This window comes from Rhinolophus ferrumequinum, chromosome 6 (assembly GCF_004115265.2).
Source record: "Rhinolophus ferrumequinum isolate MPI-CBG mRhiFer1 chromosome 6, mRhiFer1_v1.p, whole genome shotgun sequence".
NCBI classification, from domain to species: Eukaryota; Metazoa; Chordata; class Mammalia; order Chiroptera; family Rhinolophidae; genus Rhinolophus; species Rhinolophus ferrumequinum.
The window spans coordinates 25,288,181-25,306,681 of NC_046289.1; the positions used below are offsets into that span (position 1 = coordinate 25,288,181).

General features: G+C 48.7%; 1 protein-coding gene across 2 annotated transcripts in view; it reads left to right on the plus strand.

Annotated features, from left to right (window-relative positions):
• Window positions 1–18,501, plus strand: part of DPF3 (double PHD fingers 3) — a 247,804-nt gene that overhangs the window by 156,985 nt on the left and 72,318 nt on the right. For both annotated transcript variants that reach the window (XR_004423250.1, XM_033108877.1), the window contains exon 6: window positions 2,025–2,103. Coding sequence is in view for 1 of the 2 variants with exons in the window: in XM_033108877.1 (XP_032964768.1) it covers window positions 2,025–2,103 (79 nt within the window). In the remaining variant the exon portion in view is untranslated. The remainder of the gene's footprint in view (window positions 1–2,024; window positions 2,104–18,501) is intronic.

Here is an 18,501-nt window from a genome sequence, read left to right on the forward strand (position 1 = left end):
GGGATGAGTGGATATAAGTTGGTCAGTGAGGGCCTCTCTGAGGTGACATTCGAGCAAGATAAGTATGATGCCGAGTTTCCCAGCTTGAGATATTGCAGAAGACTAGACGAGGGCTACTGCCACAGGAAGATCTCTAGCATGTCCCCTCAATGCCCTAGAGCCACGATCCCCCTTTCACAGTTGAGGAAGCTGAGGTACAGGGAGAGTGTGGGGAGCCCGCAGTCACTCTGCTCGGCAACACCACAGAGTGAACTGAACCCCGGCTCTCAGCGGGGCCCTCCTCTTCCCCCGGCTGGATCTGTGCTTCCAGTTACACGTCTCCTTGTCCCTGGCGGTATTTTTAGTCTCTCAGAGCCCCTTCCCCGAGTCTGCTGTTGCCTCCGTCATTCTGCCTGATGTGCTTTCACCTGCTCCAAGGCGCCGGTGACAAGGCTGTGGGCTGCACACGTCAAGCTGTCCCTGGCTTGCAGAGGGAGTGTGTGTGTGTGTGGGGGGGGCAAGGGCAGCTGAGGGTGACCACCCTCAGCATCATGGGCAAGCAGGGAGGCCTGTCAGTGCCTCAGGGTGACTGCCAGCGCCTCACAGCTCCCCCTTTGGGTCAGCTCCGAGTAATGAGGGCGAGGGGAGGGGGCTGCTGGCTGGCGTGTGTGCAGGGGTGAAGGGCTGGGAGGCAGAGAGAGGGAAAGAACAGTGCAAGGAGGGAAGGAGGGAGGTGGAATTTTGTAATTTGTTTTGGAGAGAGACAAGCTGAGGAGGTGGTGGAGGTGGTAGCTTGCCAGGTGGTGTTGATTGGAGAGCGAGAGAGAGAGAGAGAGAGAGAGAGAGAGAGAGAGAGAGAGAGAGAGGAGAGAGAACGAGAGAGAGAACATGAAGCTCAGGCCTTTTGACCCAGGAGTCCCCAGGGCCACTTTTCTAGGCCAGGCCCCTGGGATTGCCCTGTTTTCCTGGTGCCACAGGTTGCTGCCATGTTTTATTTCTTATCTGTTGTGTCTTCCTCTCTGTCTCCAAAGACCCAGTAGGCCCTTTCCTTGGTTGGGAGTTAACTGCTACTGATTACCAGAGAATGACCCGGAGGAGGCAAGGGTGCTACACACGTGACCAGTGTGGGACTTACAAAGGTTTAAAAATAAACCTTGCTGCATTCTTTCAGCCACTGTCCTGGGGCTGCAGAGCTGCCAGCTCCCTCTCTGGCTGGTCTCTTCTATCCTCGTAGGTAGAGCTCATCCCACCCCCACTCCGGGTTATGCTGACTGTTTCTGGAGGTGCACACAGGGTGGTGGTATCAGAAGTCCAGCCCCAGGAGACCGTGAGCTGTCAAGGTCTCTGTCACTGGCTGGAGGCCCGCGGCAGACCACACAGGGAGGCTGAAGCCCACCCCTGTGGTGTTGGTCTAGCAGGGTGAAGGGAGCTCCCCACGTGCCCAGACTCATGTTCTGTGCCGGGACGCGAGGCCTGGCTGGCTCTCGAGAGGCTTGAGGAGGGGACTGAATGAAGGACCCTGGGCTGATGACTGCAATTATGCTACTTGCTCCAGTACATCTGTCATCTGTCAGCCGAGGGGAGCAAGCTTGGTTGGCATCTAATGCCACGTCAATGAAGGTGAAAGTCTAAGGGGTCCTACTGGCAGCAATATTTGGTCAACAGAGGCTTTGCAGTGGAATTGTCCTGAGTTAATGTCCTGGTTCTGCACTTAGTAGCCAAGTAACTGTGGCCAAGCTACTTAGCCTCTCTGTTACCTCAGTTTCCTGATCTATAAAATGGGGCTAATAATAGTACCTCCCTCTGGGAGTTGTAAAGATTTAGTGAGAGGATACAGGTGAGTAGCTGAGTGATTTGGAGCAAGTTGTCTAACCTCTCTGGGCCTCAGTATCATGGCCTGTAAAATGGGGTTGGTATTGGTACAAATATGATGAAGGTTCAATGAAGAGATGCTGGTGAAGCACTCTGGGCCTCACAGAGTGTGTGTTCAGGACTGTAGTGATTATCAGAATAACAAGCATCCTTATACCCCCATGTCTCCCCAGGCCCGTGGCTCTGCAGGTGGCAGGAGAAGGCACGACCCCGCCTCTCAGGAAGACCACGACAAACCTTACGTCTGTGACAGTAAGTACAGGCAATGCTGCATTCCTTTCCTGGTCCTGCCCCCAGCCCCACCTCTCCCTGTGCTCCCCTGACTGTCAGCCCTCAGCCTCTGGCCGGCTGGCTCCTCCTCTGGGACCTGCATTCCCAGCTCACACGCCTGTGCCTCCCCACCTTCACCACCGCCTCTTGCTCCCTGTCTGGCCCTGGTGATTCTGCCTGAGGGAGAGCAAACCGTGAGGTCTCACCTTGGATGCTGTGCTCCTCTCTCTGGCAGTGTCCTCCTTTGCAATTGTCCTCCGGCTCTCTCTCTTTCACTCTTGTCTCCTTAAGATTCGTCCCCTATTTTTTTCTCTGTATCAGAGAGTTACAAACAGAAGCATAACTCAAAATCTTCCAACAAAGGTACTTGGCTCCTATGGCTTTCATTTGTTTCCCTTTAATTTCCTTTCTCTCCTGTCCTACGTAGGGCAAGTTATGAATCTTTCTCTGATGGTGACTTAGTTAATAAATGGCCCTCGATCCATCTCCAGCCTGTCTTGCTTGCTTCAGAAACATCTTTTGGACAAGCAGCTGCCTGGCTCCTGGATTTAGGGTCCACAGACAGAGCTGGGGAGGGCTGAAATAGAGCGCGCAGGCAGCAGTGGCAGTGGGTGGACCTCCAGAAACCTTCAGCTTTTGGAAGCTTTGCTGTCAGCTTGAGAGCTTTGGTCTTTCTCACCTAGCCGAGCATTGGATGTGGGTTTAAAATCCTTGCCCTAGTTATCTTCTCACCATATCGGGCACCATCTGCTCATTCCATGGTAAGGGCAGCCCTCAGAAACCGCACTCCCTGACCATCTTCCCTTCCCGTTTTCTCCTCTTTGAGGATGCAGAGCCCTGCCACAGGACAGAGGGGCTGCATTGAGAATGGCAGCCAAGTGGCTTAGGCCAGGCCCTGGTGCGGTGGTCCCTCCGGGCGCCCCATCCATCTTGCCTCTGTCTGCAGCCTCCATGAAGACAGGAAGAGAACTGGGAAGACAGGCCCCAGGGAGTGCTTTGTGGGTGGTGCCGTTTTCCTCCCTCTTCACTGGCCTTTTTTGATTTCAAAAAGTTTTTCTGTGCCCGGTGGGGTGACAGCAATTTGGAGAACGTTATGCTAGAAGAGCTCAAACTCCATGACCCCCATTTGGCTGCTTAATACACCATGTAAATGACATTCTTGAGAAAACTGCAGGTAATATCCCCACCCCAAAGCCATTCTGTTTCAGGATGAGGAGGGAGCAGAGCATGGGGTCTCATCCCCCTTGGCAATATCAGGAGGAGCCTGATTTGGTCTAGGTCTTCCTGAATGGGGTTCATAAAAGCCCAAGCATGCTAGCGCGGGGGAGGCAGGCTCTGGACTGGTGAGGGTCCTTCAGAACCCCATGGAACAGGCTTTCCGGCTGTCCGGCTGGAGTAGCCGAGCTATCAAAAATGCCAACGGCTTCTTTGGAATTGGGGCTTTGCCTCTTGATTCCTCTTTTCAAAAGCTTTCTTTTCATTATGTGATTTTCTGCTACCTTAGATAGTAGAATTACTTTCACTCTTTCTCTATACCTTTTGTTAGATTCTCAACCAATAATAATCCCCTACGTTCCCAGACACACCTCTGTGTCCTCCTTCACCCACCTCTCATTTCCTCTCCTCACTTTCTTGTCTGACCTATGCCTCCGCAAAGAGCCCTTTGTGGGTGTTCCTCTGTTGTCTGGCTCCCCTCTTTCTGTGAAAAGGGCTTGCATCACACTGTCTCCCCCAGCTCCTGTGGCTTTGTTTAGGGGCTCTGAATGCCATTCGCTGTTTCCTGTTCTCCTCCCCACAGGGTCTCTTCCTCCTTCTGGTTTTGCTATGGTACTTGGGAGGCCTGATCACAGGCCTGATGTTGGCTTTCTGGAAGTCTCCGTGACCGATTTCTTGGCTCTGCCTGCACTGGCACTGCCTCGCTTTTCGTCTCCCGGCAGAGCAAGGTCCACCCTAGATTGCCCTTCTCTGTTCTGGCTCTCTTAGGAACTTGTGTGGCAGCTCAGTGATTAATAGACTTTATTTTTATCTGGTGCCCTTCAGACATGTGATCCTTTGGGATAGGAATGACCTTTGGAGAGGTCACGAGGCTTACCCCCCACCCCCAAACTGAGCAAGGAATGCTGTTAAAAATCTCAAATGCATCCTCAGTAGAGAGGTGTCTGGTCACTTCCTTGAATGTCCCCAGGGATGGTGTTACCATAAGCTGACCTTTCTTCCATGATTCCAACGGTGCTTTGAATGGTAGTTTTTCCTTAATGGGAGCTGAATTTTTTTCTCTTCTACAGGCCTCCTTTTGTGCATCTTTTCCCGTCAATAGGTACATCGAGCATTTTTGTCTCTTCTAGAGGTACTCTTAATTTCCCCTTGTATTGGTTTACTGAGGGTCACATCCCATAATCTCTGTGACAGCCTGCTCTGAATTCCCTTCCAGGTTTATATATAATCTCAGCACTCCCATTGGAAATAGCACCAAGGCCAATTGGCTCAAAGCGTAGCAGACACATTTCCTTGTTTATTTTACACATCAGCTCTTAACACCACCCACATCTGTAGAGTGTAGAAGTGTCTGGCCACCCCATTGTCCTGTGCACCATCTCAGTGACTTCCCACATGGTCCATGGAAGGTGGCTATGTGTGTGCTTTTCTATTTATGCATTTGATTATTTCTTTTTCCATAAATCACTCTGCATTTGGTCCTATTGAGTCTCAATAAAGAGATACAATAATATGTGACTTCAATATACGGGATTCAATAAAGGCAAATTGAAAGACATTGCCCAGTAGTTAAATTTCATTCTCCACACATTCACGATCCCTGCCATTTTTGTATCGTATGTGGTTTGATTTGCATAATCCCTTACTCCATCTTTTGAGTTATTTATGAAAATATTAGGCCACCTTGGACCCCACCACCTCTTTCCGGGTTTATGTGGAGTAATGATAGCTATCTTTCAGATGTGATTTTATTTAACCCTTCTTTGTATACATTTCTAAATATAGTTTGTCCTGTTATGTTCTTGATCCAAGCTTCCCTTTCAAGATGGGTGGTTGAAATATTATCTTAGCTGTTAACTTTAGGTGATAAGATAGTTTGCCTGTTGCCTTTCACTCAGCCATTGAATTATTTCATCTTCCAATTAAAGATGGAAATATTAAACCATCTGAACATACTTTATTTTTTACCCAAATCCATGGTGTGTGTATAGATGAATACTTCATTTTCCAGCAAGTAACCAGTCTCTATTAAGTATCCTGAAAGTTTACCAAGCTTAAGGATTAAAGTTCAGTTTCTTCCCTTTCAATTTCTTGCTGAAGGAAAAGTGTTCATTACTCACAAACAAAGCAACTAAATATGACTTGGTGAGAAAGGCTGTCGTGTTTGTCAAAGTGTGGACCTGGGCCACCAGCACAGAGATGACCTTGATGTTTATTAAAATGTGGATTCCTGGGCCTCCTACCAGACCTCTGGCATCAGAATCACTGGGAGCAGGCCCAGGAACCTGTATTTTTTGGAGCTCCTGAGGGGAGACTGATGAATACTGACTTTTAAGAATGACTGGTCTATTTCATCCAAATTTGAAGACTTCTGGCCTGTGAATGCCCAGCCTTTTTTTTTTTTTTTTTTTTTTTTTTAAATCCCCTGCTTTTTGCATCTGGAAGTTCTAGAGTCTCCAGAAATTCTCCAGGCAGAGTGCCCCTGGCTTGCATCATGGTTTTAGTTGGTCTCTTTAGAATCTTTCTTTTCCAATTCTTTTATCATTGATGTAAAACTCAGCAGTCCCATATAAAACTCAGCCATCCAGCACTTGACTTTAATTTACTTAACAGCTTTAAATCCTAATAGTCTCATTAGTCCCCTTTTATAGGTGGGATGATAACTGGAGATAGACATACGCGTATGAAAGGAACCCTTGGGTTTGGGCTACTGGGATGTTTTAAAAATCATTTCAAGAGTTTGCCTCTTCTCTTCCTAATTGCTCCCAAGCCTGAATTTTCTGTTAGCATCATTGGGGCAGACTCCTGATGAGAGACCTGCTTTTGCATTTTCTTTATTCAAGGAGCACCATAGGAAAGAAGATGGTAGGGGTGGGGTAAAGTTCAGGGGGAGAGAGAGGCAACATTTGTCTCTACGCCTTAGCCTTTTAGGGAGGAGCAAAGCACACAATTTGCCCTTTTGCTGGGCACAGTGGAAGTGATTTATGAAGTTCTTTTTTTCTTCCCAGTTTTTTCTTTAAATTAATTTTAACTTTATCGTGGAAAGAACATTTAACATGAGACCTACCCTCTTAACAAATGTTTAAGTGGACCATATGTACTGTTGCCTATTGGTGCAATGTTGTGTGGCAGATCTCTAGAGTTCATTCAACTTGCTTGATGTGACCTTTATGCCCATTCCAGTCTTTAATGTTATGAATTTGACATTTTTTAGACATCTCATAATTGTGAATCAGGCAGTATTTTTTTTTTTTCCGTGACTGGCTTATTTTACTGAGTATAATGTTCGCAAGATTTATCCATGTTGTTGCATACTGAAGGAGTTCCTACTTTGGAAAGGACAAATAATATTCCATTGCATGTATATACCTCATTTTCTTCTTCCATTCATCTGTTGATGGACATTTAGATTGTTTCCACATCTTGCCTATTGTGATTAGAGCTGCAATGAACACGGGAGTGCTAATAGCTCTTTGAGATCCTGATTTCAATTCTTTTGGATAAATACCCAGAAGTGGGATTGCTGGATCATATGGTAATTCTAGTTTTTATTTTTTGAGGAACCTCCATACAATTTTCCATAACAGCTGCACCATTTTGCATTCCCACCGCAGTGTACAAGGTTTCCAGTTTCTCCACATCCTTGCCAACACTTATCTTTTGTTCCCAGTTTTTCCTAATCACGGTGGTAACTCCTGCGAATGGGTGCTTACAGCGTGCACAGCACTGTGCTAAGCATTTTGCATCCCTTGTTTCTGTAAATCCTCACACCTTGAGAGGCAGGGACAGTTGGCCTTACTTTTCTGTGAAAAAACGGAGGCTCAGAGAGGTGAAGGAATTTGTCCAAGGTCACACAGCTGGTTAATATTAAAGCTGGGATGGGAATCCTGGTTTTTTTCATCTCCGAGCTAAACTACCCCAGGATATCTCCACACACACTGCAGTGCAGATTAAATACGCCCCCTTACCTGGAGTTTGGTTTTTCTGCACACCTGATTTATCAGGTGCCCTGTCTGCTGTTGGCAGACGGCTTCTAGGTGTCAGGTTAGCAAGCTGGAGTCTGGTCGTAATTATAATTGAGTGGAATGGAATGGATTATATAATTTTGAGCCTTTTAAATTTGAATCTATTACAATCACTCCCCCTTTCCCCTAAACTGGAGCATTACGGTAGATTAGTGACAAACGGCAAATAGCCACGAGTGATTGGCCCTCCGGAGCGCGACTCATCCCTGAGTCATGTCCAGTATTCTTCCATCAGGAGTGAGTCCTCTCAACTCCATCTCCACATCAGTAAGAACTTTGTTTTCCACCACCCTCACCCCACAGCCATAGATTTTGTATTGTATGGCCCATGACTAAAAACGACTTCTTCAGTGTTGTCTGTTCTAGAAATCCAAGAAATCCAGTGGGAGTGTAACTGGCCAGTCAGGGCCGTGTCAGAATGGGGTCTGGAGTCCCTTCCTGCTCTTCTTGGTGGTGGCATACTGGAGGGTGAAGGGTATGGGGCAAAATGCAAAGGTCCTGGTTCTACCCTCACTCAATGGCAATGAAACCGTTCCCCTTCCCCCCTTGTCAGTGAAGGGCGCTCCTTTCTTCCCAGGCAGCGGCTTAACAAGGAGCCTCTTCACCCAGAAGACAGGAAGTTGGATTGTGGGATAGCATGGGAACTCGGCCATGCTGGGGCCAAGGGGAGCCATGGGATGGGTGAACTAGCATCTGGGGCAGACAGTCTGCACCCAAGGCAGTTGCAGAAAATTTGCTTCACTACAACCTCCTTAAAATTCCTCTGGTTTCCCGCATACCTGAGTGCACAGGGAGAATCAGATGACTGTTGCGGTCCTATTAAACATTTTTCTGAGGGCATTAAGGCCCCACATTCTCTAAGACTCATGTGCTTTTAGCTTCAAGCTGCAGTGGAAAAGCCAATAATGCGGCCTTCAGGCTGGCTGCCCTTGTCGTTGAAGGGAAACCGTGCTCATCACTCAGTTGTCAAAGCTATTATCTTGCAGGTCCTTGCTGGGGTGTGGGCTGGGGAGGGGTGAGGAAGGCTCCGTGCCCCAGAAACTTGATTTGTGGAACAGGGCCGGTGGCATGGGATTGATCCCTAGAGATCGAGTGCTTTTGTTATAGCAAAGCTGGGTCTGTTTAAATATTTAAATGTCACCGTGTCATGGACACAGGTTGCAGAATGTCCCAGCAGGGCTGGCCAGAGGCAGGGCTGGAGAGAGCCTGAAGTTTCTCTTTGATACTCTCTTGCCCTCATTTCCTTTGCTCCTCTGCCTGCCTTCCCCCTCCCACCGGCCCCACCCTCTAGCATTCTCAAGAATCTTGCCCACTGACCACCAAACCTAGGTTTGCCTTTTCTGGGCTGTAACTTACACCCTCTTGAGTTATTTTCTGAACCTTATTCTCAGCTAGTTGTTAGTTGACGTGAACTTTGTGGCAAATAATTCCTATTAAGATATGGATGACCAAATAGCGGGTAGGTGTTAACATTTGTAGAGGTTCTTTTTATTAAAAAATAATTTCTTCTATGGAAACGCTACATGTTCATTGCAGAAAAATCAGAAATTTCAGATAAACATAGAGGGAAAATAAAAATCACCCATAATTTTACTCCTCAGATATAAGTTACATTTTGTTTTGTTGTATACTATTTTAGGGTTTTCTCTCTCTCTCTCTCTCTCTCTCCCCGCGCACACACCTACACACACACACACACTCTAAGATACATACCATTTTAACCCCTCCCCCAGTTCAACATACATGAGGAACATTTTTCCATGTCAATAAAGCCTTTTTTATGATGACATTTTAAGATTATAAAGTACCTATAAAATACTGACATGCCCCAGTTTGCTCAATGTTCCACTTGTTGGATGTTTAGACAGTTTAAAATGTGTTCGCTATTAAAAACAATATTGCGGCTTTGTCTTTGCATACTGCTTTTATTATTTCCTAGAAGCAGAATTACGAGGTCAAAGGGCCAGGTGCACAGCGTTCCTCTCATTGGAAGTCCTGGTGTGGGGAGCTGTAAGTAGGCAGTAAGGTCAATGCCGCCTGGCTCAGAGAGAGCGGAGTGAAGAAGAATGTGCCCAGGCTTTGGAGTGAAAAGGCTGAGGTCAAACTGTGGCTGTGTCGCTTGTTATCTGAGACTTTGAAGAAAAGCATTTGGGCTGGGAGCCTCCGTTTTCCCAGGTGAAGCGGGGACAGCACTTGGGTGGGAAAGCTACGTGTGAGAATGTGTGTAGAGATATCTGCACATGGTACCTGCTTCGTGCGTGTGTCTCCCACCTTTGTCTTCTCCTTATTTCCTATGTCTCCAATATAGTTGGAAAGATAAGGCTGGTGTCACATGAGGAGGTAACATACTGCCAGGCAGTATTTCATTGACTGGACAGTGGGCACTGTAGAAATCAAGGGAGGGAGGGGGCTGGTGTGTCAGAGGGTGCTTCCCTAGGATGCAAAGCAGGTCCTCAGTGAGTGTGTAGTGAATTGATTTTGGTCTCCAGGGGTGGGGGTGGGGGCGTGTGGGAGTGTGGGGAGAGGTAATAATAGTAGTGGCAAAAGTTTGTTGACTTACATTATGGGCCTAGAATGCTCTGTGGGTTTCATTTATATTCAATCTTTAATCTTCACAAACGTGCCATGAGATAGTAGATGCTATGATCTTCTCCATCCCACTGATAAGGCAGCTGGGGAGAAGAGGGCTCAATGAACTCTCCTGAGGTTACACAGTGAATAAGGGGCAGAGCCAGGATTTGATCCCAGTCCCGCAGACTGCCCATCCTCCCACCCCCCAGTCCCTCACCTCTTTCTTCTGGAATCGGCCGCACTTGGCACGTGCCATTACATATGCTACCCCGCACTCACATCTGCTCGCTGGACTGGGAGCCTTCTGAGGGAAGGGGCCACTTCATACTCAACTTGCATCCCAGCCCTCGCAGAGCACAGTGGTTGCTCCCAAAACGTTGACGAATGTGGGATGCATATGTCAGGACAGGAGAGTGACCCAAGCGGAGTGTCTGGGTAGGGAGACTGGGAGACACAGTTGGACAAGGGTGCTGCGAGTGCCAGGCTCAGTTGCTTCGAGGTTGGCCTGCAAGGTCAATGGTGAACCCTGACAATCCCCAAGACATCTCTGCCAAGGATTAGGTGTTCAGGGAAGAGAGCTGGAAGCCTGATGGCTGGGAGGAGCCTTTACCAGTCAGTTAGGAGAAGACATGAAGTCTGGATGGTGGTGACAGCAGGAACAAAGTGGACGGGGCAAATAAGAAAAGACATGAAAAGTCTGCAGAACCTGGCAGAGGACAGATAGGATGTGGGATGCAAGACAGAAGAAGGAGGTGGCAACGATGACGACTCTTGAAGTTTTGAGCTTGGGTTGTGGAGACATGAGGAGGCTTCACTGGGATGTTTTAGAGGAGGAAGAGGTAATTGTGGGGAGCGGTGAGCCTTTGGCATGCGAGTTTGTAGAAATGGTAGGACGCGCGGCAGAAATGTTTAACAGATGCTAATGGACATTTGTTCCCCCAAAGAAGTGAGGGATTTATACCAAAGTGGGAGGTGGATGACGGCCTCTCTCAGGTAAGTCAGTGAGAGACACGGACCCACAATGAAAGCCAGCTCTATGTCTGAGGCAGCGTTTGTGTCACCCAGGCCCCTCAGGGATTCTGAGAGAGTGCACTGGCCCGAGTCCCGAATGTTTGGGGACTGCCATACCTTGTGGCAGTGGGGCTGATTTTTCACTTTTCTCTGTTTATCTTCCCCAGAATGCTGACAATTGTGTTTATTATTTAAATTGCTTTTATTGTAGGCTTACAAAAAAGAGTGATATTTTACCCTCTAAGCTAACTGAAGTCATGCTAATGTAGGACTCACTAGATAACGTAAGGAATCAAAGACGCTGTCTCTACAAGGGATGATGGTCAGAAGAAGATGGTTCAGAGCGTAAAATTTGAATCTTTGCTATGTCACGTCCTAGTCATGTCCTTGGGCAAATCACAAAACATTTCTGAGGCTTGGTTTCTTCTTTCAAGTGCCGACAATAAGGTTAACTTTAGAGGTTTTTGGGAGGGTTAAATGAGACTGTGTGTAAAAGCAGCTCACTGCCTGGTTCATAGATGCGCTCAGTAAGAATTTGTTTTCATTGTACCAAGTTAAGAAAGGGTACTTATTTCACACCGAAGTGGGGCCCCCAGTTGTGTTTTGTGCACTGGCTGCTGGAATTGTCAGGGACCAGGGAAACACTCTGATAAAGTGAAATGAATGATCAAAAATAGCTAATGTTTATTGAACATTTGTTGTGTGCCAGGCACTGTGCGAAGCACTTTGCAGGATGGACGCACTAAGTTCTCAGAACACTCAGGTGATGTACGGCGTATTATTATCCCCATTTTACAGACAAGGAAACTGAGGTTAGAGAGATCAAGTCACTTGCCCAAGGTCACAAAGCCAATTAATCAGCTGACACAGGAAGGCAGACCCCAGACTGACCGGAAGTCTGACCAGAAGTCCGTTACTGCTCCCCAACAGGGCAGGAAAGATTCCCACCAACACATTTAATGCTTCAGTTTTGGGAGTTTCTGCATTTCTCTGCCTAGAATCAGAATTAGGTTATATAGTATTTTGAAATGAAAGGCTTATAACTTATATCTGTTTTTCCTTTTTTAACCAGGGAGTCACATTTGCATGTAGTATACATATTCCTAAAACAAGTGAATGCTCTCCTTTGATGGAGACACAGGACTTTCGGGTCACTGGTGTTTCATAGATCCTGCCTCTGGGCTCACTCCTAATACATGGGTCAGTGCCAGGCCCTGAGGAATGTGGCTTTGAAAAATCAGGATATTACACACCACCCCTTCTTCAGCCCCCTGTGTTTCTATCCAGAAGAATTCTGTTTAAAATAAGCATGAAGTGACCTGGAAAAAGTAAAGGAAAGCAGCTGCAGACCTGGCTTGGGGGGTGGGGAGAGGGATGTAGGCAGCACCTGGATGGGTCCTATGGCCGGGAGCATACATGACTTTTTTGTCACAGTTGAGGGAATAATTGCTTCAGGATGTGCACAGACCTCAGAGGACCCAGAGCACCAAGAGTTGTGAAACGCTAGAATGAAAGACAGAGATCACCTGATCCAACCGCCATAGTCTACAGGTGTTGAAACCAAGGCCAAGAAGGTATGGGGTTTGTCCAAGGGTGTTAGTGTCAGAGCCGTGGCCAGACCCCAGTTCTGCAGTGGGCCACCCACGCCCGCTGGCCTCTGGGCTTGAGGGTGGGGGAGGGGAAGCCCACCTGGATTTGCCCGGGAGGAGCTCCTTGGTGCCTAGATAGTGTAGGAACTAGACCAGTCTTGAAGCCACCACTTTAATCTCTTAAACTTGCTGGAGCCATCGCTGGCTTTTGAGAAAAGCCTGGGCATTTCAAACAGTCTTAGGGATTAACACCCCACCCTGAGTACACAAGTCTGAGCTGCTGCTGGGTTTTGTCCCGAGCTGAGTCACTTGGGGCTCCTACCGCTTGGAATTAGGGGTACAGGTATTCCTTCATCCCCTCGGTGGTTCTGCAGAGAGAAGACAGGGTTGTATGGAAGGTTTGGGGAGCCCCAAAAGTCTATGAACCAGTCTGGTAGGGTGTGATTCTCCTGTTAAAATGGCCTCCCATTATTTTCTGTCCTGGCCCCAGCAGCACATAGGGTTCCACTTAGAAAGCCTGAATGGAAGAGAATTTGATGATGGAATGATTGTGGAGGTGTGGGCAAGATAAAGGTACTGACAAGGGACGGGGACCCCTCCCCATCCTGAGCCCCAAGAAGCAGGAAAGACACATGGCATCCAAAGAGGGCTGGAGCTGTGGAGGCGGGCATAGCCCTTGCACCAGCATGCTGCCCAAGCAGGGATGGGCAGGGCAGAAATCCTCAACTTCCCTCTACTCACCCTCCATTCTACTGCTGGTGCCTCCCACAGGCCAGACTCCACCAGAAGCAGACGGCAATAGGCCGTAGAGGTCGGCCCCAGGCACTGGGGTGGGCGTGGTGGCAAATAGAGAATGACTAGCTGTTGTGTGCTTCAGAGTCAGGCAGACCTGAGTTCCAGTCCTGACATTGCCATTTAGCAGGTTGCTTCAACTCCCTCAGCCTCAGTGTCCTCATCTGTAAAATGGGACGATCATCTTTACCTTGTGAGCTGTTGTGAGATTCAGTGTAAGAATGTGTGCTTGCCTGATGGTCTGTAAGTGTGGTGCTTTGGAGGCACCGGCACATGACAGGCATTGCTGGTTGATTTTTACAGATGAGGAAGTCAAGCTGCAGAGAGAGTGAAGTGGCCTCCTCAGGGTTGTATGTAAGTGTCACAGGGCAGAGCTGGGAATGAGATGCGTCCTGGTGACTCCCAAGGCCCAGCCTTTGTCTCTTGAACGCTCATCCCGTAATTGCTATCAGTCGCTACTTTCAGTCTCTCAGAAACCACTGGCTCAGATACCCACAGCGTGCTCCAAGTTGGGCTGATGAAAATGTGCCAGAGTCATTAAGTTATCAGTGGGGAAGGCGGCCGCTTCTCCCCGGCAGGAAGGCTTCTGCTGTCTGCTGCAGCCGGCTTTGTTCACACAAACTGCCCCCGGTTCTCCCTCCCCCCTCTCCTCTCACTCCTCCTCTTCCTCTCCTTTTCTCCCTCCTCCCTCACACCTCCTCCTCTTCTTCTTTCTCCTCCTCCCCCTCCTCTCTCTGCCCCCTCCTCCCTCCTTTCCAAGACAAGGAGTGAGTTGAGTAGGGTCGGAGTGTGTGTGTATGGGGGGGGGCGTGCTGTAAATATTCCGAGGCAACACTGAAGGTATTCATAACTCCAGTCAGGAGGTCCTGCCTGGAGAATCCAGCTCTGGATGGGGAAGTGGGCAAGTACTATTTCTGCAGCTTGACAGATGGATCCGCCCCAGGGGGAAGGAGAGAGAGGAAGGCAAGCTGGACCTTCCTTATTGTCACAGCCATTCCTCTCCATGCGCTCCGTGCCAGGAACACAAAATCCAGGTGCATGCTTGCCAAGGTGAAAAGAAGGACCTTAGGCTGTGCACAGGCAGGGTTGACTGGTCCCAGGGGTGATGGCTTCAGAGGTGCATGACACAAAGGAGCTTGCCCTGGGGAAGGATACTGGAGTGGGAGGATGGGGGCACAGCCCTCTGAATGCTTCAGCAGTCTTGGGGCTCAGTCTGATTCTGCACGACAGATAATTCCAGAGTGAGATTGCTGACATGATAAAAGGATAGCAGATGGTTCTACTACTTTATTTTCAGAATGTATTTTCCCCACCCTCTTTTTCTTGCTACTCCATCACCCCAGACTTCAGAGGAGAAAGGACTAGTTTTCCCCCTCCCCTTTTGGGTTTATTTCCTTTGCTGATCCACTTTAATGGCAGTATGATACGTAATAACAGCTGAGAATAGCTGAGACTTACTATGAGCCAGGCACTGTTTGAAATGTATTCTCTCACATAACCCTCACAACTGTGAGGTAGGTGTGCTGTCACGATCATCCCCGTTTCCCAGAGAGGCTGCTGAAGCAGAGAGAGATTTAGCAGTCAGTCGGCGGCAGTGTCGGAATTTGAAGCCAGGCAGTTCAGATCCCTCCCACCCACGGACCCACTATAGATCCTGCCTCTGAAGGCAGGGCCAACCCAGAAGAAGGGCCAGCGCAGTCGATGGCACTGAAATGATCACCGCTGAGTGGCTAACCACTCTGGCCAGATTTCCAAGGTTACCTCAGAGGGGACTCAAGACGGATTGGGTCCTGCGTTCACTGTGGCAGCAATTATGCTACCAGGCTGGCTGTTTGGAATAACTCAGTCCAAGATCTCCACCTCTCTCCCCAACTGGTTTCCAGGGCTGGCTGCATAATTTATGGGGCCCAGCGCAAAATGAAAATGAGGGGCCCTTTGTTCAATAAGCATTAAGAATTTCAAGATGGCAACAGCAAAGCCTTAAACCAAGTATGGGCCCCTTCTAGCCCGGGACCCTGTCTGAATGCACAGGTCACACGTCTGCGAAGCTGGTCCATACGTGTTCAGCGTGTTGGAGAGACAGAATGAAATACAGAAGGTGAAGCAGGACTGATTTTCCTTCTCTTCTAAGACAGTCAAAGTAGGATTTCCGAAGCATTTCTTTTCATCTAAACATAACAGTCAGATCAAGATGCAGTTCAACCAAATAAATCTTAGAAATCTCTTGTCCTTAGGATGAAGTCATTTGAAGAACTGGGACTTGGGTCAGCAGCTTCATTTTGGGGTCAGGAATCCTGCTTCGTTATCTCCAATCCCTCCGAACCCTGCCTTTCGAATCCCCTCTGCTTCCTCCCTACTCCCCTCCCACCCCGCCTCCTGCCTCCTTTTCTTCCGCCTATGAGCCTGCTCAACAAGCACCCCTCAGGCTCCCCGTCCCCACAGCCCATTCGCCCACCAGCCTCACTCTTTCCCTCCTTCCACAGCCACGCTGGAAGGAACAATCCGTGGGCGCCATCGCTAGCTACTTCCTCATTTCCAGGCGTACCCTAGCCTCCTGCAGCCTCGCCTCGTCCTCCACGAGGCTGCAGATTCCCTTCTCACTAAGGTGACCTCCTCTTTGCCAAATCCAGTGGTCCCTTCCGAATCCCCATATTTCTTGACCCTTCTTAGGCATCGGACATTGTCCTGGCTCCGCCTGTGTGCCCGCCTCTGCTCCTCTGTAGGATGGAGGTGTGGGTGTGTGAGTACATTTACTTGACGCTCTAGCACAGGCCTGGCACGTGGCACACACTCAGTAGCTGTGAGCAGTGGCCAGGACCGGTGGTACCGTCACCTGGAAATCCTACTCCGTTTGCTTATGTTCCTCATTCCTGTGTGAGCCTTTCTTAACAAACTTTTTAAAAATCAGTTTTTCTTTTTCCACCGACTCTTAGGACACTGGTATTTTCTGAATTCTATCCTATGTCCACACCTTTCTTCTCTCTGTCCATAATCTCTCCTTTTCTCCGTATCCATCACTTCCATTGCCACCCAGCCAACTCCAAAATGCACATCTCTTTCCCAAGCTCCAGGTGTGTAAGCCAACCCCAGACTGAACTCATTCGCTTCCTGCATCCGTTTGCTCAGTTGCCCAAGTCAGAAGCCTGGGTGTTTTTGTTTCTTCTTTAGCTGACACAGAGTGCTGGCCACAAGTCAGACCCTGTGCTGGTCACTGGGGATGCAACCGTGTGCAAACACACAGGGCCTGTCATGCTTCCTGCCGGTGGGAGACATGCTGATACATGATTAGTCCTCAGAAGGTAACAACCAGGGTCCTGATTTTGATGGAAAAGACTTTCCTGGGAAAGGACATTTGAACCAAATTCTAAAGGATGATGAAACATTAATCAGGCAAATTGGGGCTGGGAGACATTCTAGGCAGAGGGAAGAGCTTGTGCAAAGGCTCTGTGGTGGAAAGAAAAATGCTTAAGAAATGAAAAGGCCAGTGTGCTGGAAGGCCAAGAAGGAGGTCAAGTGTGGCATCAGATGAGGCTGGGGAGGGGAACCGGCTGGGTGGTGCATGGCACGGAAGGCTGTGCTGGTCTTTCTAGGCATCTCTGTGCTGCTTATACTGACTGCTTTCTGCCACATTCTCTCTAACTCCTCTCCCATCCTCAAAGTGCTCACGGTTTCACACATGGAAACGTAGCCTCTTGCCACTGTCAAATCCATCCTGTGCACTATAGTCTGAAGTGGGGTTTCTAACGTGTATATCGGATTAAGTTGGTCCTCAGGGTACAATCCTTCCCTGACTCCCCATTGTCAACATAAAGTCCTGCCCAGCTTCCTCTCTTGGTAGTCCTCCTCACGCCCAGCCCCACGCCTCCTTCACACCAGCTCTACTGAATTTCCTGTGGTTCCCCAAAGGTGCTGGGCGGAATGTGTGCTTTCGTCTGCCTGGTGCTGTCCTGCTCGTCTCACAAGCCACACACAGCTCATCCCACCTCCTCCAGGAAGCCGCCCCACACCTCAAGCCCATGTGCTGGCCCTTTGTGCAGGGCACATGCTCACACTGGCGCATTTATCCCACCTTCCTGCTTGTTGACATGTACTCTTCCTCTGCTAGACTGTGAACCCCTGGTGGGAGGGGAACAGGGCTCATGTATCTTTCTTCTTCTGGTGCCACAGGCTGGGCACATACTAGGTAGTTAGTCAGTGTTTTCTTGAAGACCTGGTGATGAAGGAATGACGGTATATGTAAGCAGGTGGGGGAACGAAGTTCCGTCCAGTGAGCTCTTCGTACAGGGACCACGGTAAAGGCATGTGGCTTCCAGCGCTTCTATGGGATGCCTGGCTTTGTTTCTTCTCAGAGCTGGACACAGGTCTCCAGACTGCTTCTCACTGCCCTTGCCTGCCACCGCCATCCATCCAAAAGGGCAGGTGCACGCAAGGCGGGCAGAGTCCAGCCCAAATACATCAGTCTTCTAGCACAGTGTTTTTTAAACTTGCATGTATCGGAATCACCTGGAGGGCTTGTTAAAACACAGATTGCCGGGCTCCGCCCCAGACTTTCTGATTCAGTAGGTCTGGGATGGAGCCCAAGAATTTGCATCTCTTACACGTTCCCAGGTGATGCTGATGGTGCTGGTCTGGGGACCACTCTTTGAGAATCTCTCTTCTATCAAAAGGCTTTACTCTAAAAATAATTACCCTCTATGGTGTTGGGCAAGGAGAGATGGGAAGCTTTTCTGCTTGAGTTTGGTTTTGTAGGTTTCAAGGACTATTAGTATGAGATTATCGTGGATAGACAGATCCGATTCTATGTATTTACCTCCTCCCCCGTCTCCAGGCTTTTCCACAAAGTGTTTCTGTGTTCATTCATCAGCCAGTCAATGAATATGTTTTGAATGCATAGTCTGCGTATGGCAACATCTGAGGTGGACTTGTTGCTGTCAAGATGAAATCGATGTGAAAGTGTCCTAAGAGAGGTCCCCTAGTGCAGACATAACTAGTTCAAGGGGTCCAAAGAAGAAATGTCTATTTGGATGGGTGGTGAGTTCCGCATCAGTGGAGTTGTCCTAGGACAGGCGTCTAGAGTATTCGTAGGAATAGAACAGTTTGATGGTTGGACCCGATCGCTATTAAAATCCTGTGATTGAGGAAGACAGTGGTGAACGACTTAACAAAATGGCACCCGT